This window comes from Manis javanica, chromosome 2, assembly GCF_040802235.1.
Source record: "Manis javanica isolate MJ-LG chromosome 2, MJ_LKY, whole genome shotgun sequence".
Classification (NCBI taxonomy): Eukaryota; Metazoa; Chordata; class Mammalia; order Pholidota; family Manidae; genus Manis; species Manis javanica.
In genome coordinates, this window is record NC_133157.1 from 47,795,549 (window position 1) to 47,821,912 (window position 26,364).

The 26,364-nt window shown below is 36.9% G+C and overlaps 1 protein-coding gene across 2 annotated transcripts in view; it reads left to right on the forward strand.

Moving 5' to 3' along the window:
• Window positions 1–26,364, forward strand: part of MLLT3 (MLLT3 super elongation complex subunit) — a 270,617-nt gene that overhangs the window by 185,111 nt on the left and 59,142 nt on the right. For both annotated transcript variants that reach the window (XM_037018638.2, XM_037018639.2), the window contains exon 5: window positions 11,571–12,245. In XM_037018638.2, the coding sequence (XP_036874533.1) occupies window positions 11,571–12,245 (675 nt within the window). The remainder of the gene's footprint in view (window positions 1–11,570; window positions 12,246–26,364) is intronic.

A 26,364-nucleotide genomic window follows, 5' to 3' on the forward strand; every position in this document is an offset into this window, starting at 1 on the left:
CATCTGCAAACAGTGACAGTTTAACTTTTTCTTTACAAATCTGGATGCCTTTTATTTCATTGTGTTGTTTGATTGCTGTGGCGAGGACCTCCACAACTATGTTGAATAAATGTGGGGAGAGGGAGAGTGGGCATCCCTATCTTGTTCCCAATCTTAGAGGGAAAGCTTTCAGCTTTTCACTGTTAAGTATCATGTTGGCAGTGGGTTTGTCATATATGGCCTCTTTTATGTTGAGGTACTTGCCCTCTATACCCATTTTGTTGAGTTTTTGTCATGAATGGATGTTGAATTTTGTCAGAAGCTTTTTCTGCATCTACACTTAGGGTGATTATCGATATGTATGTACTTATTGCCATTTCAGGCTTTAAATTCATTGTTACCAAAGGTTCAAGGGAAGCTTCTTTACCTTCTAATAGTCTAACTTAACTCACTTATTATGCTATTTCAAACCCAGTCTAAAAGTTTTTTTTTTCTATCCCTTCTTTTTTTTTTCTTCCTCCATTTTTTATATATTAGGTGTCATATACTGTACTCTTTGTGTATACCTTGATTGACTTTGGGGGTGGTTGATTTAATTTTGCATTTGGTTAGTAATTAGTTGGTCTACTTCCGTTATTGTTGTTTTATTTTCTCTGGTCACAGCTATTTAGCCTCATGTGCACTTCCATCTATAGCAGTCCATTTAAAATACACTGTAGGGATGGTTTGTGGGAGGTAAATTCCCTCAACTTTTGCTTATCTATAAATTTTTTAATCTCTACTTCAAATTTAAATGATAATCTTGTGGGTAGAGTATTCTTATTTGGAGGTTCTTCTGTTTCATTGCATTAAATATATCATGCCACTCCCTTCTGGCCTGTAAAGTTTCTGCTGAGAAGTCTGATGATAGCCTGTTGGGGTTTCCTTTGTACATGATCTTATTTCTCTCTCTGGCTGGTTTTAATAGTCTGTCCTTATTCTTCATCTTTGCCATTTTAATTATTATATGTCTTGGTGTTGTATTCCTAAGGTCCCTTGTGTTGGGAGATCTCTGCACTTCCATGGCCTGAGAGACTATTTCCTTCCCCAGATTGGGGAAGTTTTCAACAATTATTTCCTCAAAGCAGAAAAGACTATTTAGAAAGCCTGTGTCTGAACATCATGGTTTTTTTCCACCCATTCATATGAATGACCTTGTGGACTCTGCTACAATTTCTAGAAAGTATCCTTTTAAGATGAATTTTGGACAAATAAACTTCTCTTGGAGAATTTATTGGTTTTGGATGAATAAAATCCTTCTGGGAGAATTTATTTGTTCTTATTCAAATTTCATTGAACAAGATGTGAATGATCTGAAAATCTTACACAATGCTGAAGCCAGTTAAAGTAGGACAGAGACCATCATTAAGAGAATAGGTAGAAGGAAGAAAACAGGAGCTGGAAAAACCATCAGCTTTGAGTTATCAGTGGTATTAGAAGAAGGCATGGTAACAACAATGAAATTGAAAGCTGCTTATAATCAGAAAACCTTATTCTGTCCAATCATTACGTTTGTTTCCTTAAGGCATCTACTGGAGTTGCTTACAAGTAGTATTAGAAGAGATTATATATTAAAAAGACCCATTCTGTTCCAGAAAATTAAAACAAGGGAAGTATTCAGTAGAATCTGAGTGTATGAAAGAAAACATTATACCCTATGCCCACATGCTGTGAAGTTAGTGCAAATATATGTATATTTATGTTTAAACAGTCATTTACCTTAAATATTTGTGATCTGAATTATGTACACATACTTTCCCTAATATTAATATTCAGTTTTTCTTAATCAGCCTCAGGCAAAGAGAATTTGAATTATATAACATTTGTGAACTTCACATTGAATGGTAATTAGCCTGTGTTGCTTAGTGATAGTTAATATTGAGGTTAATAGTTCAGTAATCATTTTAAAAAGCTGGTGATTTGATTCCCCATATATATATGGTATAAATAGGCTACTAATCAGTGAAAACTTTGATTCTGTGTTGGTAACAATTTAATTCCTGACTTTGAATCTAATCTCTGTTTTATATTTATTACATATATGAGTATAAAGTCAGGTGACATACTGACTGGCATTTATCACAGGCCGAGATCAAAGAAAATGTAGCCCTACCTAATAGAAATCATTCTTTTACCATTTTAAAAATTTTCTGTAGTTTTATTTGTTTGGGATGTTGTTATACATATTTCTCTCTCTTACCTCTGAGTTGTCTTAGCCTAAAGAAATCTTTTTGACAAAGGGAAAAGAACACAAATGGCTGGATGGTCACTTGCTTATACCAAGATTTGTTGTGTGGGTGAGATGTGACTCTAAGCATTAAATACGTAGAGCAGCCTGGGGAGGAAAAAGTTCTAAAATCTCTGGAGTTTGATAATCAACATTCATATGTATGTAATTAAAATCTGTGTCATAGAGAACTGTGTTCTCTATGTTATAGAATTCCAGTTTGTCCTACAAAAGAATTTTAGAAATAAATCAAGGAAGGACTCCTATAGAAGTCATTTCTGGTGGTTTCTGAAATATTACTCTTTTTATTGCTTAGCATTAGAACATAAATGGTGTATTTTTAAAAGTTATGTTTATAACGTGTGTGTAATTCTCCATGAAGGTTGGATATTAAATAGCAATGCTTCGGTGTTCTGAAGCTATAATTAGAATACTGATTGAAAATTGTCAAAATTCAGTGAGTCAACAAACTAATTAAAAAAAAGAAACTCAAGGATATTAGATTTCAAATGTTCTTCCTTAATTTAGTTTTTCCATTATACTTCATTTTAATTATTCATAGAATTGCTTAACATGCCAGGAAATGTCTGGTAATAGAATTTATAAAATAATGTAGTTTCAGTAATATGAACACTCTCTTTAGTATTCTGCTTTTAAATCTCAAATTGAGATGTTTTGTAAGGAATTACCTAGTTTGATGCATAAAAACATGTCTTTGCTTAGTAACTTTATCCATTTTAGAATTTTGAAAACAAATGCTCACTTGAAAAAAAATAAAATGGAATAATTACTATGTATGTCATTTTGTTGAGCAAACAAGACAAAAAAATATATAAAGAAAAAATACATATTCTTACTAACAGAGCAATATTTTTTCAATTTGGGTGTTACTTAAAAATTTTTTAAATCTGAATATAGTTGATAAACAACATTATCCTACTTTTGGGTGTACAACTTAGTGATTCAACATCACAATAAGTGTAGTTACCATCTGTCACCATATAAAGATATTATATATTATTGACATTCTTCCCTATGCTGTACTCTTCATCCTTCTGACTTACTTATTGTATAATTGGATGTTTGTATCACTTTATCACCTTTACCTATTTCATCCACACCTCCTTTCAGACAGCCACCAATTTGTTCTCTGTATGTAGGATTCTATGTTTGTTTGTTTCTATGACTGTTTTGTTTTTTAGAGTCCACGTGTAATGTAAATCGTATGGTATTTGTCTTTGTCTATTTTACTTTTTTTTTTAAGGTATTTTCCAAGGTGTATTTTCTTTTTCTTTTTATTACGGTATTATTGATATACACTCTTATGAAAGTTTCACATGAAAAAACAATGTGGTTACTACATTCACCCATATTATCGTGTACGCCATGCCCCATTGCAGTCACTGTCCATCAGTATAATAAGATGCCACAGAGTCACTACTTGACTTCTCTGTTCTCTGTTCTCTGTGCCACACTGTCTTCCCCATGATTCCCCCCACACCATGTGTGCCAATCATAATATCCCTCAATCCCCTTCTCCCTCCCTACCCACCCCCACTCCCTCATCCCTACCCCTTGGTAACTGCTAGTTCCTTCTTGGAGTTTGTGTGTCTGCTGCTGTATTGTTCCTTCAGTTTTGCTTCATTGATATACTCCACAGATGAGAGAAATCATTTGACACTTGTCTTACTCTGCCTGGCTGCTTATTTCACTGAGGATAATATCCTCCAGCTCCATCCATGTTGTTGCAAATGGTAGGATTTGTTTCTTTCTTATGGGTGAATAGTATTCCATTGTGCATATGTACCACATCTTCTTTTATCCATTCATCTACTGATGGACACTTAGGTTGCTTCCATATCTTGGCTATTATAAATAGTGCTGCAGTAAACATATGGGTGTATATGTTTTTTGAATCTGAGAAATTATATTCTTTGGGTAAATTCCTAGGAGTGGAATTCCTGGGTCAAATAGTATTTCTATTTTTAGTTTTTTGAGGAACCTCCATATTGCTTTCCACAATGGTTGAACTAGATTACATTCCCACCAGCAGTGTAGGAGGGTTCCCCTTTCTCCGCATCCTCACCAGCATTTGTTGTTCTTAGTCTTTTCGATACTGGCCATCTTAACTGGTGTGAGGTGATATCTCATCGTAGTTTTTATTTGCATTTCTCTGATAATTAGAGAAATGGAGCATCTTTTCATGTGCCTGTTGGCCATATGAATTTCTTCTTTGGAGAAGTGTCTGTTCATAACCTCCACCCATTTTTTAGTCAGGTTATTTGCTTTTTGGTTGTTGAGGCATATGAGTTCTTTATATATTTTGGATGTTAACCCCTTGTCAGATATGTCATTTACAAATATATTCTCCCATCCTGTAGGATGCCTTTTTGTTCTGTTGATGGTGTCATTTGCTGTACAGAAGCTTTTTAGTTTGATGTAGTCCCATTTGTTCATTTTTGCTATTGTTTCCCTTTCTTGAGGAGATACATCCAGGAAAAAGTTGCTCATGTTTATATTCAGGAGATTTTTGCCTATGTTGTCTTCTAAGAGTTTTATAGTTTCATAACTTACATTCAGGTCTTTGATACATTTGGAGTTTACTTTTGTGTATGGGGTTAAACAATAATCCAGTTTTATTCTCTTGCATGTAGCTGTCCAGTTTTGCCGACACTAGTTGTTGAAGAGGCTGCCATTTCTCAATGGTATATACATGTCTCCTTTATCATATATGTACAATATCATGTCATCTGCAAACAGTGACAGTTTAACTTCTTTTTCACTAATCTGTATGTCTTTTATTTCTTTTTGTTGTCTGATGGCCATGGCAAGGACCTCCAGAACTATGTTGAATAAACGTGGAGAGAGTGGTTATCCTTGTCTTGTTCCTAATCTTAAAGAGGAAAAGCTTTCAGTTTCTCAGTGTTAAGTATGATGTTGGCTGTGGATTTGTCATATATGGCCTTTATTATGTTGAGGTACTTTCCCTCTATGCCCATTTTGTTGAGGTTTTTATCGTGAATGGATGTTGAATTTTGTTGAATGCATTTTTGGCATCTATGGAGATGATCATGTGGTTTTTGTTCTTCTTTTTGTTGATAATGGTGTATGATGTTAGTGGATTTTCTAATATTGTACCATCCTTGTATCGCTGGAATAAATCCTACTTGATCATAATGGATTATCTTTTTGAGGTATTATTGAATTTGGTTTGCTAGTATTTTGTTGAGTATTTTTGCATTTATGTTCATCAGGGATGTTAGTCTGTAATTTCATTTTTTTGTGGTGTCTTTGGCTGGTTTTGGTATTTGGGTGAAGCTGGCCTCATAGAATGAGTTTGGAAGTATTCCCCCCTCTTCTAATTTTTTGGAAAACTTTAAGCAGAATGGGTATTAGGTCTTCTCTAAATGTTTGATAAAATTCAGTGGTGAAGCCATCTGGTACAGGAGTTTTGTTCTTAGGTAGTTCTTTGATTACCAATTCAATTTCATTGCTAGTTATTGGTCTGTTCAGATTTTCTGTTTCTTCCTTGGTCAGCCTTGGAAGGTTGTATTTTTCTAGAAAGTTGTCCATTTCTTCTAGTTATCCAGTTTGTTAGCATATAATTTTTCATAGTATTCTCTCATAATTCTTTGTATTTCTGTTGTTTCTGTAGTGATTTTTCCTTTCTCATTTCTGATTCTGTTTATGTGTGTAGACTCTCTTTTTTTCTTGTTAAGTCTGGCCAGGGGTTTACCTATTTTGTTTGTTTTCTTGAATAACCAGCTCTTGCTTTCATTGATTCTTTCTATTCTTTTATTCTTCTCAATTTTATTTATTTATGCTCTAATCTTTATTATATCCCCCCTTCTACTGACCTTGGGCCTCATTTGTTCTTTTCCTAGTTTCATTAATTGTGAGTTTAGACTATTCATATGGGATTGTTCTTCTTTCCTGAGGTAGGCCCATATTGCAGTATACTTTCCTCTTAGCATGGCTTTCGCTGTGTCCCACGGATTTTGCAGTGTTAAATTATTGATGTCGTTTGTCTCCATATATTGCTTGATATCTGTTTTATTTGGTCTTTGATCCATTGGTTATTTAGGAGCATGTTATGAAACTTCCATGTATTTGCGGGCTTTTTTGTTTTCTTTGCGTAATTTATTTCTAGTTTCATACCTTTGTGGTCTGAGAAGCTGGTTGGTACAATTTCAATCTTTTTTAATTCACTGAGGCTCCTTTTTTGTCCTAGTATATGATCTATTCTGGAAAATGTTCCATGTTCACTTGAGTAGAATGTGTATCCTGTTGCTTTTGGGTGAAAGTTCTGTAGATGTCTGTTAGGTCCATCTGTTCTAATATGTTGGTCAATGCCTCTGTGTCCTTAACTTATTTTCTATCTGGTTGATCTGGCGTTTAGAGTGAGTGGAGTGTTGAAGTCTTCTAGAATTAATGCATTGCATTCTATTTCCCCTTTTAATTCTGTTAGTATTTGTTTCACATATGTCAGTGCTCCTGTGTCGGGTGCATAGATATTTATAATGGTTATATCCTCTTGTTCAGTTGACTGCTTTATCATTATGTAATGTACGTCTTTGTCTCTTGTGACTTTCTTTGTTTTGAAGTCTATTTTGTGTGATACAAGTACTGGAACTCCTGCTTTTTTCTCCCTATTACTTGCCTGAAATATCTTTTTCCATCCCTTCACTTTTAGTCTGTGTATGTCTTTGAGTTTGAAGTGAGTCTCTTGTAGGCAGTATGTAGGTGGGTCTTGATTTTTGATCCAGTCAGTGACTCTGTGTCTTCTAATGGGTGCATTTAGACAATTTACATTTAGAGTGATTATCAATGGGTATGTACTTACTGCTATTGGAAGCTTTAGATTCGTCGTTACCAAACGTTCAAGGGTAACTTCCTTACTATTGTAAGTGTCTAATTTAACTACTTAGTATGCTATCACAAACAATCTAGAGGTTCTTTTTTTTTCTCCTCCTTTTTCTTCTTTTTCCATTCTTTATATATTAGGTATCATATTCTGTACTCTTTGTCTATCCCTTGACTGACTTTGGGGGTAGTTGATTTAATTTTGCATTTTCTTAGTAATTAACTATTCTACTTTGTTTACTGTGGTTTATTACCTCTGATGACAGCCATTTAGCCTTAGGAATACATCCATCTATAGCAGTCCCTCCAAAATATGCTGTAGAGATGGTTTGTGGGAGGTAAATTCTCTCACTTTTTGCTTATCTGGAAATTGTTTAATCCCTCCTTCAAATTTAAATGATAATCTTGCTGGATACAGTATTCTTGGTTCGAGACCTTTCTGCTTTATTGCATTAAATATGCCACCCCTTCTGGCCTGTAGGGTTTCTGCTGAGTCAGATGATAGCCTGATGGGTTTTCCTTTGTATGTGTTCTTATTTCTCTCTCTGGCTGCTTTTAATAGTTTGTCCTTATCCTTGATGTTTGCCATTCTAATTATTATATGTCTTGGTGTTATCTTTCTTGGTTCCCTTGTGCTGGGAGATCTTTGCACCTCCATGGCCTGCTAGACTATTTCTTTCCCCAGATTGGGGAAGTTTTCAGCAATTACTTACTCAAAGACAGTTTCTATCCCTTTTTCTCTCTCTTCTTCTTCTGGTACCCCTGTAATATGAATATTGCTCCATTTTGATTGGTCACACAGTTCTCTCAATGTTCTTTCATTCTTAGAGATCCTTTTCTCTCTCTGTGCCTCACCCTGTTTTTATTCCTCTTCGCTAGTTTCTATTTCATTTATCATCTCCTCCACCATATTTAATATGCTTTTAAAAACCTCCTTTGTGTTCCTGTGACCAGATCTCCATCCTAAATTCATTCCTGAGTTCCTGAATATTTTTCTGGACCTTCAGGAGCATGTTTATGATTTTTATTTTGAAACCTCTTCCAGGAAGATTGATTAGTTCCATCTAACTTGATCCTTTTTCTGGTGTTGGTGAAATTTTGCTTTGAACTAGGTTCCTTTAACGTTTCATATTTGTATGTGGTGCCCTCTAGTGCCTAGAAGCTCTACTCTCTGGAGTTGCTCATCCCTTGGAGTGATGTTGGGCATCTCAGGGGAGCAGTGCTTGTGCCTCCAGGGAGGAAAGAGCTGTTTCCTGCTTCCCAGCTACTCTGCCTGTCTCCACTGCCAGTACCAGTGGGCCAGACACACAGGTGTAAGCCTCTATGGTTTGTGTTTGCAGCTGCTAATGTTGAGGCTTCCCTCTGGCTGGCCTGACGACAGCGCAGGGTTTGCTGGTTTGTGAGCCAGGTGTGAGCTGGTCAGGAAGAAGGGGCAACAGGTTTCGTATCACGTTGGGGTGCCTTATTGCTGCTTAGTCAGCCCACGGGATGGAGCACCTGAAGATCCTGAAGGTTCCCATCTTGCTGGGCAGAGTGCACCTGGACAATTTTGTCTACCTGCCCTTTCTCCTGAGCAGTAAGCTCTGTGAAATCCTGCCCTTTTAGCTGCCCTCTTGCTTTTAGAAAGTCTCTTAGACTGCCCAGCCACAGCAGCTGGATATGGATCCCTGCTTTCCACAAGCAGCTGGAATCTCAGTTTCTCCAGGCAGTCTGCCTGTTTTAGCTTTCCAACCCCACTAATCACCAGAGCACCATGCAATGTAGGTTCGTGCTCCCAGAGCAGATCTCCAGGGCTAGGTGTTCTGCAGTCATTGTCTCCACTCCCTCCCTGCCCCATTTGTTTTCATCCCTCAGGTGAGCTGGGGTGAGGGAAGGGCTTGAATCCTATCGGATCATGGCTGTGGTATGTTACCCTGTTCTGTGAGGTCTGTTCTTTTTCTCCAGGTGTATGCAGTCTAGTGCAGCCTTCTTTTCTGTTGCTCTTGCATGATTAGTTTTGTTAGTTATATTTTTGTATGATATGTGGTTTTAGGAGGAGGTCTCTGTCGCACATCTCACACCACCATCTTTAATCCGACTTATTTTACTTAGCATAAGAGCTTCTAGGTCTATCCATGTTGTCACAAATGGCAAGATTTCATTTTTTTTTTTTGATGATTGAGTAGAATCCATTGCATTTATGTACATTTTATTTCTCCATTCATCTAGCAATTAACACTTAAGTTGCTTCCATGTCATGGTCATTGTAAATAGTGCTGCAATAACCATAGTGGTCATGTATATTTTTCAATTAGTGTTTTCTTTTTCTGTTTTTCAAGTAAAAACCCAGAAATAGAATTGCTGGGTCATATGGTATTTCTGTTTTTAATTTTTTGAGGAAATTCTATACTGGTTTCCATAGTGGCTGCACTAATTTACATTCTCTCTCACAGTGCCTAAAGGTTTTCTTTTCTCAACATGCTCATCAACAATTGTTATTTCTTCTTGTCTTTTTGATAGTAGCCAATATGACAAGTGTGAGGTTATATCTTATTGTGTTTTTGATTTGCATTACTTTGGTGATTAGTGATGTTTAGCATTTTTTCATGTGTCTGTTGGCCATCTGTAGATCTTCTTTGGAAAAATGTCAATTCAGGTCCTCTGCCCATTTTTTAATCAGATTTTTTTGTTGGTGTTGAGTTGTGTGAGTTCCTTATATACTTTATATATTAGCCCCTTATCAGATCCATCATTTGTAAATATATTCTCTCATATTGTAGGCTGCTTCTTTGTTGTGTTGATAGTTTCCTTTGCTGTGTGGAAGCTTTTTAGTTTGATGTAGTCCTGCTTGTTTGTTTTTGCTTTTCTTTCTTTTGCCTAAGGAGACATATTCAGAAAAAAGTTACTAATGCTGATGTCCAAGAATTTACTGCTTATGTTTTCTTTTAGTACTTTTATGATTTCAGGTCTTAATTTATGTCTTTAAGAGTTTATTTTTGTGTGTGGTATAAGAAAGTGGTCCAGTTTTATATTTTTGCACAAAGCTGTCCAATTTTCCCAACACCGTTTATTGAAAAGACTGTCTTTTCCTGATTGAATATTCTTGCCTTCTCTGTCATATATTAATTGAGCACACAGGCATGGATTTATTTCTGGGCTCTCTATTCTTGTCCATTGATCTATGTGTCTGTTTTGGGGACAGTACCATTCTGTTTTGATTACTGTAGCTTTAAGTATTGTTTGAAGTCAGAGCAGGTAATACCTTTACCTTTGTTCTCCTTTCTGAAAATTACTTTTACTATTTGGGATCTTTTATGGTTCTGTATAAATTTTTGGGTTCTTTGTTTTAGTTCTGTGAAGAATACTGTTGGTATTTTGATAGGGATGCACTGAATCTAGAGATTGCTTTGGGGAGTATTTGAACAATATTGATTCTTCTAATCCATGATCATGGTGTATCTTTCCATTTATTTGTGTTGTATTCAGTTTCTTCCACCAGTGTCCTATAGTTTTCAGAGTACAGGTCTTCCACATCGTACATTTAATTTATTCTTAGGTATTTGATTCTTTTTGATCAGTTATAAATGGGATTGTTTTATGAATTTCTGTGCTCATTTATTATTAGTAAACATAAACACTATAGATCTCTGTATTGATTTCATATCCTGCAACTTTACTGAATTCATTTATTAGTTCTAATAGTTTTTGATGGCATCTTCAAGGTTTTCTACATATAGTATCATGCAGTGTGCAAATAGTGACAATTTTATTTTTTCCTTACCAGTTTGGATACTGTTTATTCCTTTTTCTTAAATATTTTCTTTTTTGGGTTATGTGATTCTTCATATTGAAAAGCCATTTAAAATTTAATACTGTTTGCCCTCACTGTGTGACCTGTGGCTATTTTTCTGTCTTCTTCTCAATCTGTGCCATAGCTGAATGCTGCTCCCCAAACATACTTTGTGCTTTCATCCCTCATTATTGTAGTTCATTCTAGTCCTTGGTCTCCTCCTTCTCTTTCTAGTAATTATCTGTTTATCCTTCAGTACCTGATTCAGATGTTCAGTCTCTGCAAATTTATGAATTGTTCTTTTCCCCAAGCTCCCAAACAATTAACCCTCTTCATTTTGTGTCCCAGTGCTTTATAGGCAGCTCTTACAACCACTGCAAATCCTAGGTGCATCAGTTACCCAGAGGGTGCCCAGTGGTACCCATCTTGATATCTTCTGAAACAGCGTTTAGTGAACATTGCTGAGCTGCTTAGAGCGCCGTGCGTATTGGGTCAGAGAACAGCTTTCTTCAATGCGTTCTGGTTCAAGGTCACCTCCACTCAGTGTCACACACCCATTCCCACCTGTTGCACTGTGGTTGTTGGTTTCTACTGGAGCTAATTTGAGGGCCATGAAAGAGGATCATTTTGTGTCACTGACTTTGCCTCCTTGCTGGAGCTACTGAGTCTCACCTGCTTCTTGCCTCTTTGCAGGACCCTAACAGGAGCACGCACACCAGCAGCAGCAGCAGCAGCAGCAGCTGCAGTAGCAGCAGCAGCAGCAGCAGCAGCAGCAGCTGTAGCAGCAGCAGCAGTAGCAGCAGCAGCAGCAGCAGCAGCAGTTTTTCAAAGCCTCACAAAGTCATGAAGGAGCACAAGGAAAAGCCTTCCAAGGACTCCAGAGAACATAAAAGTGCCTTCAAAGAACCTTCCAGGGACCACAACAAATCTTCCAAAGAATCCTCTAAGAAACCCAAAGAAAACAAACCGCTGAAAGAGGAAAAACTAGTTCCTAAGATGGCCTTCAAGGAGCCGAAGCCCATGTCGAAGGAGCCCAGAACCGAGGGAGGCGCGCCGGCTGGCAGTGTGGCAGAAAAGAAGGCACCCGGCAAGAGGCCACCCGGCCCCGACCCTGAGGAGCCGGCAGCCAAGCGGCGGCGAAAGGGTGGCCCCGATGCCCTGTTCAAGAGCTTCTCAGGCGCACCGCCGCTCGTCCTCACGTGCTCTGCTGACAGGAAGCAGCTGCGAGACAAGCCTCACGTCAAGGTCGGGAAGGTCAAAGTGGAAGGCGAGGCATCGGAGAGGAAGAAACCGGCCCTGCCACCATTTGACGATATCGTGGATCCCAATGATTCCGACGCGGAGGAGAACATGTCCTCCAAGTCCGATGTGAGTAGTCTTGCCGGGTTCCTTCTTCTCCTACCAGATTGCAGATTGTAGTTCAGACGGCCTCGGGGCAAAGGGAAGAACGTGCCGGCGGACCCGTAAGGTGCTCGTGTGGAAGGGCTTCGATAGGAGTTTCCTTAACAAATGAAAGAAGAACATGAAATCAGTAAGGAATCTGCAGACCTAGGCTGAGATTTAAGTTGTTAAAGGAAAGGAATATTCCTTAGTATAATAATGTGTGAATAGTGGCAGAAGTACTGAGGTGCTGCTGTTGGGGCTCAGTCACTGTGCTTTCCAATGTTTGCTGATTTAGGAAAGTGAGAAGAATGCAATAAAACTTGAATACAAGGGAAAGAAATCTAAAATAAAAACTCAGACAATATTAGGGTTGTAGCTATAATGTTGATCTTTTCTGAGCAGTGGAATTAACTAATTTGTTTACTTGGAAAGCTGGCGCTAATTTTTTTTTAATGATTTTATTTGGCAAAATTGATAAGCACTATACTGTGTACATATTTAAAATGTTTATTTGGTAAATTTTGACATACATACCTGCCTATAAAACCAGGTGATGTCATTTTGAAAATGAAACATCTGAGGTTTTTCCCATTGTATAGCCACTGGTTTGGAAGGGGTGGAGTACATGATCTTCATTAGAAACTTTGGCTAACTGAAAAGGTTATCTTTAGTGGCTGCTTAGAAGAACATCTGACCATCTGCTATCCCCCAAAATGTGATCCGATGTTGAAATTTATACTTATCGTTATAGAGTTATCCAAGTTGGACTGGATTTTCAGGTTATCTATTGTAACCTCCTGCCATTGTAAGAAATCTTACATGTCTAGTGACAGAGCTATTAGTAAACCAAAAAACATCCCATTATATTTCCAGAGGATGAACATTTATTTACTATGAAGTTATCTACTCCCCACTTTTCCTTTTTTCCCAACATTGGCCTACTTGAGTTACTTATCAGTCATGAGCTATTCCAGTAATCTCTTTACTTGGGCTTGTCAGTATTTCTAGACCATGTTCAAGGAAGATATCTGGCTAAAAATTGCTGGCAATCTTAGAATGCTTCTTTGTCCCGTGGGGTTGCCCTACAAATGTTCCTATCTGAAATACTGGCCAGAGGTAGGGGTCTTAGTAGTATATTCTCTTTTCTGCATTTGCACTGTCCTGGGTAGAAAGCCAGCCAGGATTAGGATATGGCATCAGTACTGACCCCCAGTCATCCAGAGACCACCTCTAATAAATCAGATTAGGAGCAGAGTAGCACATAAAATACTGGAGATTGGGCAGTATGTTCCAGTGTTTGGCAAAGGCTTTATAATGATACTTTACCTCTCCTTGTGATTCAGACTTGCTCTTGATGCAGATGTTACTTGGAACTTTTTTGTATGTTTGACTTTTATATCAAGTTGCTCTTGAAATGTTCATGGAAGCTGTTGGGGTGTGATTAACCTATTAAGAATGTCAAGTTGAGCAACTTTGTCTTTCCATATTCTGACATGTTGCAATTCTTCTAGAACAGAGGTTTTCAAATTGTGGGTTGTGATTCATCGGTGAGCCATGGAATTTTATTTCAGAGGGTATGTATTTCTTATAGTAGGTCATGGTCAAAATTATGAAAGTAATCTTTCTTGAATGTTTGCTGATTTTTGAGAATACCAAATGGCATTCATAACACACTGTTGAATTTTCTTTCCATATGAAAATCACAGATGATCTTCCTCTGTAGCTAATTCCTGTATTCTTGTTTTGTTTGCCACTTGCTCCCTCTCTTTAATATATGATTTATGAGATAACACTTTCCTTTTCATAAACTTTGTGTTTGACTTAGTATATTTATCTAAAGCAATACTTTGAAAAAATATTCTGGAATGAGGAGTTAGAATTGTAATTCCTTATAGTAGGTAGCACATTTTCAAAACAATTCATGACCTGTAAGAGCCATATATCCAGTGATCATAAGAGGAGTTTTTGTAATGTGCTTTTCATGTCCTTACAGAGAAAGCCCCTAAACACTTTATGGTATTACTTGGGTATAAAACCCTACAAATGTGCTTCCCGTAACAGTTTTCTGGTAGTAGTAATGTGTTAATTATTTCTGCTGTGGCCTAATTCTCTAAATGGAGGTAGTGGGACAGAAGAGTATTCAGGAAGGGAAGATAAAAGAGGGCTGAGATTCTCTTATTCCACTAGTGAAGATAGCCTTTGTTTGGCCTTTCTCCTACGTGGTGCCCCTTCTGTGGGCAAGGCAGAAGGAACAAGAGGCAATTTAATGGAAGGCAGTAAACAGCCTATAGCCTCCGTCGGCCAGTTACTGATTTGGTAGCTTGGGGAAGGCCCAGCTTCAGGGGGCATGGTTCACACTGTCCCAATGGTAAGCATGTCTGCATTTGAGTAAGTATGATCAAATGACCTGATCTCTCTAAAGGCCTTTCCATTATCTTTGAATATGCACCAGATTTATGTTTTTTTGTAGGCAATGGAGTGATGGGTAATTTTAGACATAGTGGGCAGAGATCATGGACTTTGGAAACATAAGAAAGACACAAAAAGAAATTGGAAGAGTGTGCAGAATCTGGAAAGGCTGGGGAAAAAAGATTACTTACGTGGTATATCTGAAAAGACAGTATCTTGCCATGGTCCAGATTAGTTACAGTTAAAAGAAAGAACTTCTTAAAGAAGCTTTTCCGTAGTTAACTTAGATTCAGGTTTTGTATAAGAATATAAACCAGTGTTATTAAGATGAATTAGGAAATTTAGATTGTTAATTCAATATGGTTCTGTTGGATTAAGAATTTGATATTCTTTGTATATGAGAAGAAAAACTGAAGTATATTCATAGTTTATTTGCCTACATGTTTTTTGAGGTATCACTTATTTGTTGATAATGGATAAGTAGATAGGTAGTCACAGTAAACAAGTAATTAGGAGTCTGCATTCTGATGTTGGACCAGCTGTATTTTGAATCCCAGCTCCACCAGTGATCTTAGGCAAAGGATTTAACCTTCTGTATTTCTTAATTTCTTTTTTTGTAAAGTGGCAAGAATGACAGTATTTAGATTATAGAATGATTGTGAAAACCATAAATTTGGGTAAAGAACTTAGCACACTAATCAAAAACATGCTAGCTATTGTTATGTCTAATTTGGCTTCTGGCTATAACCTATAGCTTTGAAAGAGATTTTTTTGTTATTTAAACATACAGCAGAATTTTTAGTTTCTTTTTTCAAGTGTATGGGCCATATATTTTTAAGGGGTACAAGTACTTGGAATCTATGTTGTGTTACTCTGAATTTTGTCTTGGGGAGGTATATGACTTTGATACTGATTTGCAAGTGTTACGTGGTAACTGGAAAAGTACAGGACAGAGAATTTGTTTTAAACCGAAAGTTAACTAATGTTTCCGAGGATTTTTTATCTTTTTAATGAAATGAGATTAAAGACAAGAACATACCTAGCATTGCACTGGGTAAGCACTTGGTAGTTCTGTACTGCTGTTACTATTAAAAGAAGACATCCTAAGAAATGATATGTCACTGGGCTACTCTTAATATGACTGAAAGAGTAATTTTTAAATATATTTTTGTAATTGCTATATTCTTGTTTTTTAGAGAAGTCAAATATTGTCACGTGAAAGTACATCAGTAAATTTCAGAGGTGGGCAGAGGTGGCTAGGGAGGCAAAAAGGACTGTTTTATAGTGGGTGAACATTTAGCAAATACAGAAAACAAGGACATATTTTTTGCTATGTTTACATAATGTTAGCATTAAGAATATTTTACATTCAAGAATTTAGGTAATTCCTATTAGAGTGAAGCTATTCTTGGTTTAGGAATTCATCTTTTTGTGGTCATAATGGTCACTTACGGAAAGTGACTGTTCTTACTAATGACTGACACTAATAGCAGCTAGAAAGGAGGAGCTAAGTGTATCAGAGTCAAAAGTTTGTGATTGTAGTTTATATTCACTTGCTTAAACTTTTATTTGACAAAAAGGACCCAAATACCTTTCACCCCTTCTGTAATTCTCTAGTTTTTGTTTTTCATATAACTGCTTCTAAAGAGAACTCTGGTGAGTTGATCTCATTTTGTGATGTGAGAAAGTTGGATATTCTTAGCAGAAGAGGGAAAAAACAGTGAAAGAAAACTGAAATAACCACTTATGATCAGATTCAGTTAGGGTAATAATTTCCTGATCATTACCTTCACTTTTTTGCCTTGTTTTGTATAGATTTAGCCATAATTTAAAAAATAGAAGTTAAAAGTTTAATTACCTTTCCTTGAAAATGGCAGATTACATTTGATACAATTCTCAACCTGCAGTGTGAGAAATGAGATTTTTATCATGCCTTTTGATAGTTTGGCTTACCAAAGTGTTTTCTCGGATAAAATCATCCTGAGGAAAAGAGATGAAGTCTCATCAGATGGTAGCATTTTTCCCAAGGGTGGGTGGTGCTGCAATCCAGGATAGAGACTTCAAACCACCTTAGCAGAAGTTTCTTTCCAAAAGAAAAAAAGGAAGAAGATGGAAAAAGAAACTTCCCTTCTTTTGTTGTCTCATTTCCTCCCGCCCCACCCTGTTTCTTGCCGGCTTAAACTGTCTGGAGCTGGCAGTAAACGTCCTGCTGTTGAAGCATTGGTCTTAGGTTTTACACAGTAGAAGGTTGTGGCGGTCAGAGAAGAAGGTCTTTATTGTGTTTTCAAAGTGGCTTTTTAATGGCTTGTAATTCCAGCACATGCAAGAGCTGTAAAGTCTGTAAGTATGGTGAGCAAGCAGCTGGAGAGGCCATTCATTAAAGGGCTGTCTGGCCTCTCCCCGGGGGGCTCTCCCTCTGGACTCCTGTTCTCTGCATTTTATAACTGGAGGTAAAAATACCTGAAGGGTTGCCATTCTTCCTCTGGTAGATCCAGCTCAGTGTGGAACATTAAATAAAACAATTGAAATTAAGTTAACTTTGTTGGGTGCGTGGTGATATTTCACCTGACCTTGTTTCTAATGCTTTTTTTGTTTGCTTTCTGTTAGATGTGTGATCAGATGGAGGCTGACTGACTCCAAAGAAGAATTTGAAGAGTTAAAAGGGAGATTTTGTTTTTTTCTTCAACAGTTTGAGGCTCTTTCTCCTTGTTTGGTTACCATACTAAGCCCAGATAATTTCAGTTTTTAAATTAAATAATTCCTAGAGACCCTTAGGTAGCTGAAGGTGGTACACAGAGAGACACCCTCTCATTGCAGAGTTGGTTGTCATCAATAATTGCCAAAACTCGCATTTTCAGAATACACTTACTTGTATTGAATTGTGTCTCTCTCAGTAAATTCATAAACCTTTAAGAGAGCTGCATCACTTGTTGAGTGCATTATCGTTTCTTACTCTAGGGCCCATTAGTTATCTTTAACGCAAAGTCAAAGATGTGGTTCCACATAGTCTTTGCACAGCCAAACATTCCTGGAGTGCTTTCAGTGTGCTGTAACCGTTCTGAGCACTTACCTCATTTAACCCTCAAAACAACTCTATGCAGTAAGTACTATTATTATCCCCATTTTATAGATGGGTAACTAAAGTTCAGAGATTAAGAAACTTGCCTAAGGTGATCATGTTTAAAAGTGGGGGAGCGAGGATTTGCTCCTACTTTATAGGAGGTACACTCAAGAAGAGTTTATTTTCCTATGAATTCATGATAGTTGCAGAGATGTGCTTCATGGCATTATAATCACTGCTGTGAAAGTCTTTGATAGTATATTCTTGTTACATTATGAATCATATTTCTTTGACCTACCCATTGCCTTGGCTGTACCATCAGCCTTCAGGAGGTGACAGGTCATCCTCATAGGTGGATTTGGCATACACAGCCTGAACTTCTGAGGAAGGAGCTGCGAAGCATCCAGGCCCCTCTAACTTCTTATGCATATTTCCTTAAAATAAACAGACTCTTATGTTTGTGGATTTCACATTATTATAATATATCATCAGCACTATTTCCTTGCTCCCAGAATTTTTCCCACCTGACTTTTGCATGGGAATTTATGTGTAACAGAGCTGAGCTGCAATATCGAGCTTTCCCAGAAGGTGCCACCAAATAACAAATGGTGTCCTCCAGCTGGAAGATTCTTTCTTTTTGAATCTTCTAGTTACATTTTGTAATTTCATCTTATAATGTCTCTAAATTATCCAAAATGTAGGCTGTACTCTCTTTGAATTAGGAGACAAGATAATGCAATGGTATAGGTAGAGGGTGATTTTCCTTTGGTGTCTATGTAATTATTAAACCAAGTTTGAGAAATTGTTTTCAGTGGGTAACATTTATGGCCATAAACTTTCAAGGCAGTGTCAAGGTCCACAAAGAAAAATCATCCCTAAGAGGCTTCTTTAGGTCACAAAAGGTGACTGCACAGTGAGATGTTCCCAGATAAAGTCAAAGATCCTTCTATTACACAGGAGAAAATGGAAAAGCATTTACTAAAGTGTTTGGAAACAACAGATTTTTGCCTTTGAATTCTGAAGGCATAGAGGATGGGGATGTTGCTGGGACTGGGATAGAGAGAAACAGTGATACAGAGAAAAGGAAGTTTTTTTTTCTTTTTCATTCATGGGGAAAAAATGTATGTATGGAGTCAGATGTTACTTTAAATAAATAAAGTAATTACTAGAGTACCCTGGTTTGGGACCTCCGTGTGTGGAATCATGGTACTATTTTTTAGAAATTAAATTGTTGATTCTTGCTTTATTTTGTGGCCCTTTTATCTTTTTTTAATACAGTAAACCATCATGTCACTTTCAGTAACTACAGACATTTCCCTCTAAACATGTTTAATTGTTTTTAATATTGTTTGATTGCCTTAGTGATGTTCAGTAACATTTGAATATATTTATGTGATAGATACTCCTACATATAAACACTGTATTAGGTGGTACAGATTGTACAAAATTAGAATTTAGGTGGAGTTTTGAAGAAAGGAAGGCATGAACTAATGTAGATAAGGAGTGGGATGGGCCGGAGAAGGTATTCTTAATTGGGGGAAACAACTTGAAGAAAAAGAAATGATGACAAATGTAGACAAGTCTGAGTTGTCCTTACTGAAAATGAAGAGAGATTTTGTAAGTGAGTCCCTGCAGATAACTTATCAAACTGGTTTGCTAGGAATGAAGGAAACCTTATTTAATTCTACTCTCTGCTAGGTGTGTGCTAGGCACTTTCACTCTATATCATCTTATTTAGTCCATACAATGTATGTGAAAGCTTTTGTTATCAGCTTACACATCTGGAAGTGGCAGAGTTTAAATTTGGACTCAAGTCTAACCAATGTCAAAGCCACTGTTTTTTTGTATCATACCAGCACCTATTAAGCCTTGCTGAGAGAGAAATCACATCAGCTTAAAAACACTGTGGTACTGATTAACCTTTTCAAGAAAAAAATCTAATAAACAGCATTAACTTTCCTACTACTTGGCTTCCTTGACCACTTGATAATGGTACCATAGTCCAGTGAAAAGAGGATAATGCAGAATAAGATATTGCCACAGTAGTTGGACACTTGGCTATGAATATGGTTGCAAGGAGACTCAGCTATGATTTCCAAAATGTTGATCAACTCATGCTTTATATGTATCAGTATGATTTGCTAAGATACAGAATTGCAGAAAGTATTGAAAAGCTGTGGTACCTTAGAGTCAATCTAAGGGTATTTGTTCATCAACATACAATCTTACTTGGTTGTTTCATATACTTCATACTAGGGGTAAGGACATGGCCAGTGTTACTGTGAGAGCTCCCCTCTCTTGTTTTGCATTATCTAATGGTTATACTCATGAAGGATATGAAGGTAGGTTCAGACTCCCACAAGATGGTGGCATAGGAAGATCCTGAACTCATCTCCTCCCAAAGTCACACCAGATCTAGAGCTTCATATGGATCATTTCCCTCTGAACAAGATCTCAAAACAAGATGAACTGCTTTTCCACAATAAAGGATAAAAAGACCACATTGAGATGGGTAGGAAAGGCAGAACACATTCTCACCAAAAATTCCATCCCCAGTGCAGTGATACACAATGAGGAGGAATCTCCCAGAGGAGTGACCAGTTGGTTCCCCACAGCAAGCACTTCAGCCACTGGAATCTGCACTGGAGAAATGAGCCCCGAGAACATCTGGCTTAGAAAAGCAACAGAGAGAGCTGATGTCCAAGAGACCCAAAGTGCTATAGGAAACTGCGATTCCCCTTTTAAAGGGCTTGTATTGTATATGGTCTTATTCTCCCTGAGACCCAGCACACACACAAAAAGTTTGAAAAGCACCTGGACCATATGCAAAGGAGACTCACTGGCTAATCTGAAAGCATCTGCTACTGGGTAGGGGGTAGTTGAAACTCTCCTTGGAAATAGAGATGCTGGCAGACATCACTTTTGTAGTTTCTATCTACTCTGCTAGCACAAGTGGACAAGCTTACTACAACAGGTGAGGGTGAGCAGTTTGGGCACTGTCCCACTGCCTTGCTGAAGCCAAAGGGTGCAAGTGGTTGCAGTACTCCCCCGACCCCACCTTGCTGGGGCAAGCAAGCATGAGTGGTTGTGACATTCTCCCAGTCTAAAGCCAGAGCATATGTACAGAAAAGGCATTCTCCTGCTACATTCCTGAAGCCTAAGGACATGCCCAGTCAAGACATTTCCCTGCTGCCATTCTGAAGCCTGTGAGCATGTCCTCCCCACTACACTCTGATTAGCTAATAAAGCCAGTGGGCATATGTGGTCCACTTAGGGGATGCCCCTTGATCAACTGGCCCTGATGGCCAAGGGGGTAGTGTTCCTGAGCTCCACAGGAACATAATGATAAGAAAGACAGTTCTTGGCAGGCCACCACCCCATCCACAGGACATTATACAGACAGCAGACTGAAACACAATCCAGTCTTCCTGTGAAAAAGGCCTATTTACTTAGCCTGGAGTGTCAGCATGAGGGACAGACTTCAGGTTTCCCACACATCTAGAAACTAAAGAGGCATTCCCAGAGCAGGGAACAAAAACAGGGAAATAACCATCCTCGTGCAATCCCTTTGCTTCACTGTAGCTCAACAAGACCTCCCAGAATGGGGCTTATAAACTCATCTGGAACCCTGATTTTTGTAGCTAATATCTGGGGACACCTCTAAATTTCTTGGTCTAGAGGTCAGTAGGGGTTATGAAACAGGACTGTTTATACTTGAATAATTTAAAAGTTGCTGCCTGAGGCTCTGGCTTCCAGTCAGCCTGAAACTAGGTGCGAAATGAGATTCCTGACAGGTCTTGGCGCAATAATGGGGACATATCAAGAATAAATCAGGCAGTTTAGATAATCACAAAAGTTTGAGAGACAACCAAGAACTAGGGCAAAGTAGAATGAAAAAATTTATCACCTATATTAAGGCCACTCCTTCAAGACTGAGAAAGGTAGCTGCTTGGCCTAATAGAAACAAATATGGAGTTAAGCAAAATGAGGAAACAAATGTGTTCCAAATGAAATAAATAAGACTGCAGGAAAAGATCTTAATGATACAGATAAGTAATACACCTGATAAATAATTCAAAGTAATGGTCATAAAGATGCTCACTGAACTTGGGAGAAAAATGAATGAACATAGAATTTCAACAAAGAATATAAGAAAGTATCAAACAGAAGTCACATAGCTGAAGAATACAATAACTGAAATAAAAAAATACACTAGAAGGGTACAACAGCAGAGTGGATGAAGAAGAACAGATCAGTGAGCTAGAAGCCAAAGCAATTGAACTCACCCTGGACAAGGCAACAATAAGAAGAACAAATTTTTTAAAAATGAAGATAAGGGGTCTATGCGACAATATCAAATGGAGTAACATTTGCATTATAGGGGTCACAGAAGGAGGAGAGAGAAAAAGGGGCAGAAAACTTGGATGAAGAAATTATGGCTGAAGACCTCCCTAACCTAGGGAAGGGAACAGACACCCAGGTCTGGGAGGTACAGAGAGTTCCAAGTACATGGATTCAAAGAAGTCCATATCAAGACACATTACAATTGAAATGTCAAAAGTTAGAGAATCTTAAAAGCAGCAAGAAAAAACTAAATTGTTATGTACAAGGGAAACCTTTTAAGGTATCTGATTTCTTAGCAGAAACTTTGCAGGCCAGAAGGGAGTGGTTTGATATATTTGAAGTGCTGAAAGGAAAAAGCTTCCAACCAAGAATACTCTACCGGGTAAGGTTATCATTCAGAATTGAAAGAGTAAGTTTTCTAGACAAGCAAAAGCTAAATGAGTTCATCATTACTAAATCAGTCTTACAAGAAATGTTAAAGGGACTTCTTTAAGGTGAAAACAAATGGAACTAATTAATAAGAAAATACACAAAAGTAAAAATCTCACTCAAAAAGTTAAATATATAAGAAAGGTAGATTAATCACTTACAAAGCTCATGAAGGTTAAAAGGCAAAATTGGTAAAATTAACTAAAACTACAACAATTAGTTAAGGGATACATAAAATGATGTGAAATGTGACACCAAAAACAAAATGTTTCAGGATGAGGGAGAAAAGATGTTGAGTTTTGGATATGTGAAGCTCAGAGTAACCACAATGCAAAAACTTACAGTGAATACACAGAAGAAAATGAGGAAGGAATCTAAATGTAACACAGAAGAAAATCATTAAACTACAAGGGAAAAGAGGATGAGAAGAAGAAAGGAACAGAGAAGAACTACAAAAACAGCCAGAAAATGAGTAACAAAATGATACTAAGTGCATACCTATCAATGATTACATTAAATGTAATTAAATGTAAACTGACCAAATTCTCCAGTCAAAAGACATATAGTAGCTGAATGGAATACAAGATATCTATATACTGCAGAAAGGAGACTTACTTCAGGAGTAAAGTCACACAGACTGAAAGTGAAGGGATAGAAAAAGATACTGCATGCAAATGGAAATAAAAGGTTAGTATAACATTTAAAGATAAAATAGACTGTAAAAGAAAGACTATAATAAAAGATAAGGGGACTATATAATGTTAAAAGGGAAATCCAACAAGTAGATAATAACATTTATAAATATATATGCACCCAGCATTGGAGCACCATAACATGTATAGCAAATATTAACAGATAAGGAAGAAACTGACTGCAATGCATTAGTAGTAGGAAAATTTAACACTCCATTTACACCAATGGGTATATTATCCAGATAGAAAATCAGTGAGAAAACATCAACCTTAAACAACACATTAGGCCAGATGGATTCAATATATACAGAACATTTCATCCAAAAGCAGCAGAATACACATTCTTCTTAAGAAAATGGAGCATTTTCCAGGATATATCACATGTTAGGCCACAGAATAAGTCTCAGTAAATTCAGGGAAATTGAAATAAAATCAGTTACAGGAAGTAAGTTGGAAAACTACAAATAACACTAAGATTAAACTATGTTATGTGAACAACTGGGTCATAAAATAAATCAAAGGGGAAATTTAAAAAAAATACCCAGAGACAAACCAAAAGAAATATGACATACGAAAATCTATTGGGTGCAGCAAAGTGGTTCTAAGAAGGAAGTTCATGGCACCTAGGCCTACCTCAACAGACAAGACAAATCTCAAAATAATTTAACTTTACACGTAAAGGAACTAGAGAAAGAAGAATAAATGATACCCAAAGTCAGTAGAAGGAAGGAAGTAATAAAGATCAGAGTGAAAATAAACAAAAGAGACTAAAAAGACAAGAGAAAAGATTAATGAAACTTAGAGCTGGTTCTTTGTATAGATAAAACAAAATTGACACACCAGGAAAAAATGAGGGCTCAATAAAATCAGAAATGAAGGAGAAGTTACAACTGATACCACAGAAATACAAAGGATTATAAGAAACTACTGTGAACAATTATACTCTAACAAATTGAACAACCTAGAAGAAATGAATAAATTTCTAGAAATTTATAATCTTCCAAACTGAATCAGGAACAAATAGAAAATGTGAAAAGATTGGTTACTAGTAAGGAGATTGAATCAGAAGACAAAAAAACTCCCAACAAACAAAAGTTCAATACCAGATGGCTTCTTGGTGAATTCTACCAAACATTCAGAGATTTAATACCTGTCTTTCTCAATCTCATCCAAAAATTCTGAAAAGGAAGGAGCACCTTCAAACTAATTTTACAAGGCCAGCATTGTCATAACCAGACAAGGACACCACAAGAAAGAAAAATACAGGCCAATATCCCTGATGAACATAATGTAAAAATACTTAAAAAATATTTGCAAACTGAACTCAACAATACATTAGAAAGATCATACACCATGATCAAGTGGGATTTATTCCAGGGATGCAAGGATGGTTCAACATCCACAAATCAATTGTTTTATACCACATTAACAAAAGTGAAAGATAAACGATGTGATCATCTCACTAGATGCAGAAAAAGCATTTGACAAAATTTAACATCAATTTATGATAAAAACTTAGCAAAGGGTGTATAGAGGGAACATACCTGAACATAGTAAAGGTCATATATGACAAACCCACAGCTAATGTCATACTCAGCAGTGAAAAGCTGAAAGCTTTTCCTCTAAGATCAGGAACAGGACAGGGCTGTCCACTGTCATCACTTTAATTCATCTGAAGTTGGAAGTCCTAGCCATAGCAGTTAGGCAAGAAAAAGCAAGATTACACAAGTTGGTAAAGAAGTAAAACTCACTATTTACAGATGGCATGATACTATATATAGAAAACTCTAAAGATTCCATCAAAAAAACCTGTTAGAACTAATGAGCAAATTCATAAAGTTGCAGGATGCAAAGTCAATATACAATAATCTATTGCATTTCTATAATGAACTATCAGAAAGACATAAAGAAACCAATCCCACTTATAATTGCATTGAAAAGAATAAAATACCTAGGAATAAATTTAACCAAGGAGGTAAAAGCCTTGTGCTCTGAAAAGACCTTGATGAAAGAAATAGAATACAGAAATAAATGGAAAGCTATTCCATGCTTATGGGTTGGAAGAGTTAGTATTGTTAAAATGTCCTTACTACCCAAGGCAATCTACAGATTCAGTGTAATCCTTATCAAAATTTCAATGGCATTTTGCACAGAACTATAACAAATATTTCTAAACTTTATGAGGAACCACAAAAGACCTCAAACAGCCAAAGCAGTCTTGAGAGAGAATGAAGCCAAAGATACCACACTCCCTGATTTTAAACTATACTAAAAGTTCTAGCAATCAAAACAGTATGTTATTTGCTTAAAAACAGGCACATAGATAAGAAACAGAATAGGGAGCCCAGAAATAAACCTACCCATACACATATAGTCAATTTATGACAAAGGAGCCAAGAATATATACAAGAGAAAGGAAAATCTATTCAGTAAATGTTGCTGGGAAGACTGGACAGTTACATACAAAATAATGAAACTGGACCACTATCTTATACAATATATGAAAATTAACTCAAAAAAATGGACTAAGGTTTGAATTAAAGACCTGAAACCATAAAACTCCTAGAAGAAAGCAATTTATGACATTGGTTCTTAGCAATATTTTTTTTAGATCTGACTCCAAAGGCTAGGGAACCCAAAGCAAAAATAAACAGATGGGACTACATCAAACTTCTGTGTAGGAAAGCTTCTGCATAGGAAAGGAAAACAACAAAATGGAAAAGGAAACTTACTTAATGGCAAATTGTATTTGTAAATGATATATTCTATAAGGGGTTAATATTAAAAAATGTGTAAGGAATTCATACAACTCAACACCAGAAAAACAATCCAGTTAAAAAATTGCCAGAGGACCTAATTAGACATTTTTCTAAAGAAGACATTCAGATGGCCAACAGGCAAATGAAAAGATTCTCAACATCTAATCATCAGGGAAATGCAAATCAAAATCACAATGAGATATGATCTCACCCCTGTCAGAATGGCTGGTATCAAAATGACAAGAAATAACAAGTGTTGGCAAGTGTGTGGAGAAATGGGAACTGTTTGTTGCATGTGCTGTTGGTGGGAATGTAAATTGGTGCAGCCACTATGGAAAAAAGTATGGACACTCCTCAAAAATAAGAAATAGAACTACCGTGTGATCCAGCAATTCCATTACTGGGTACCT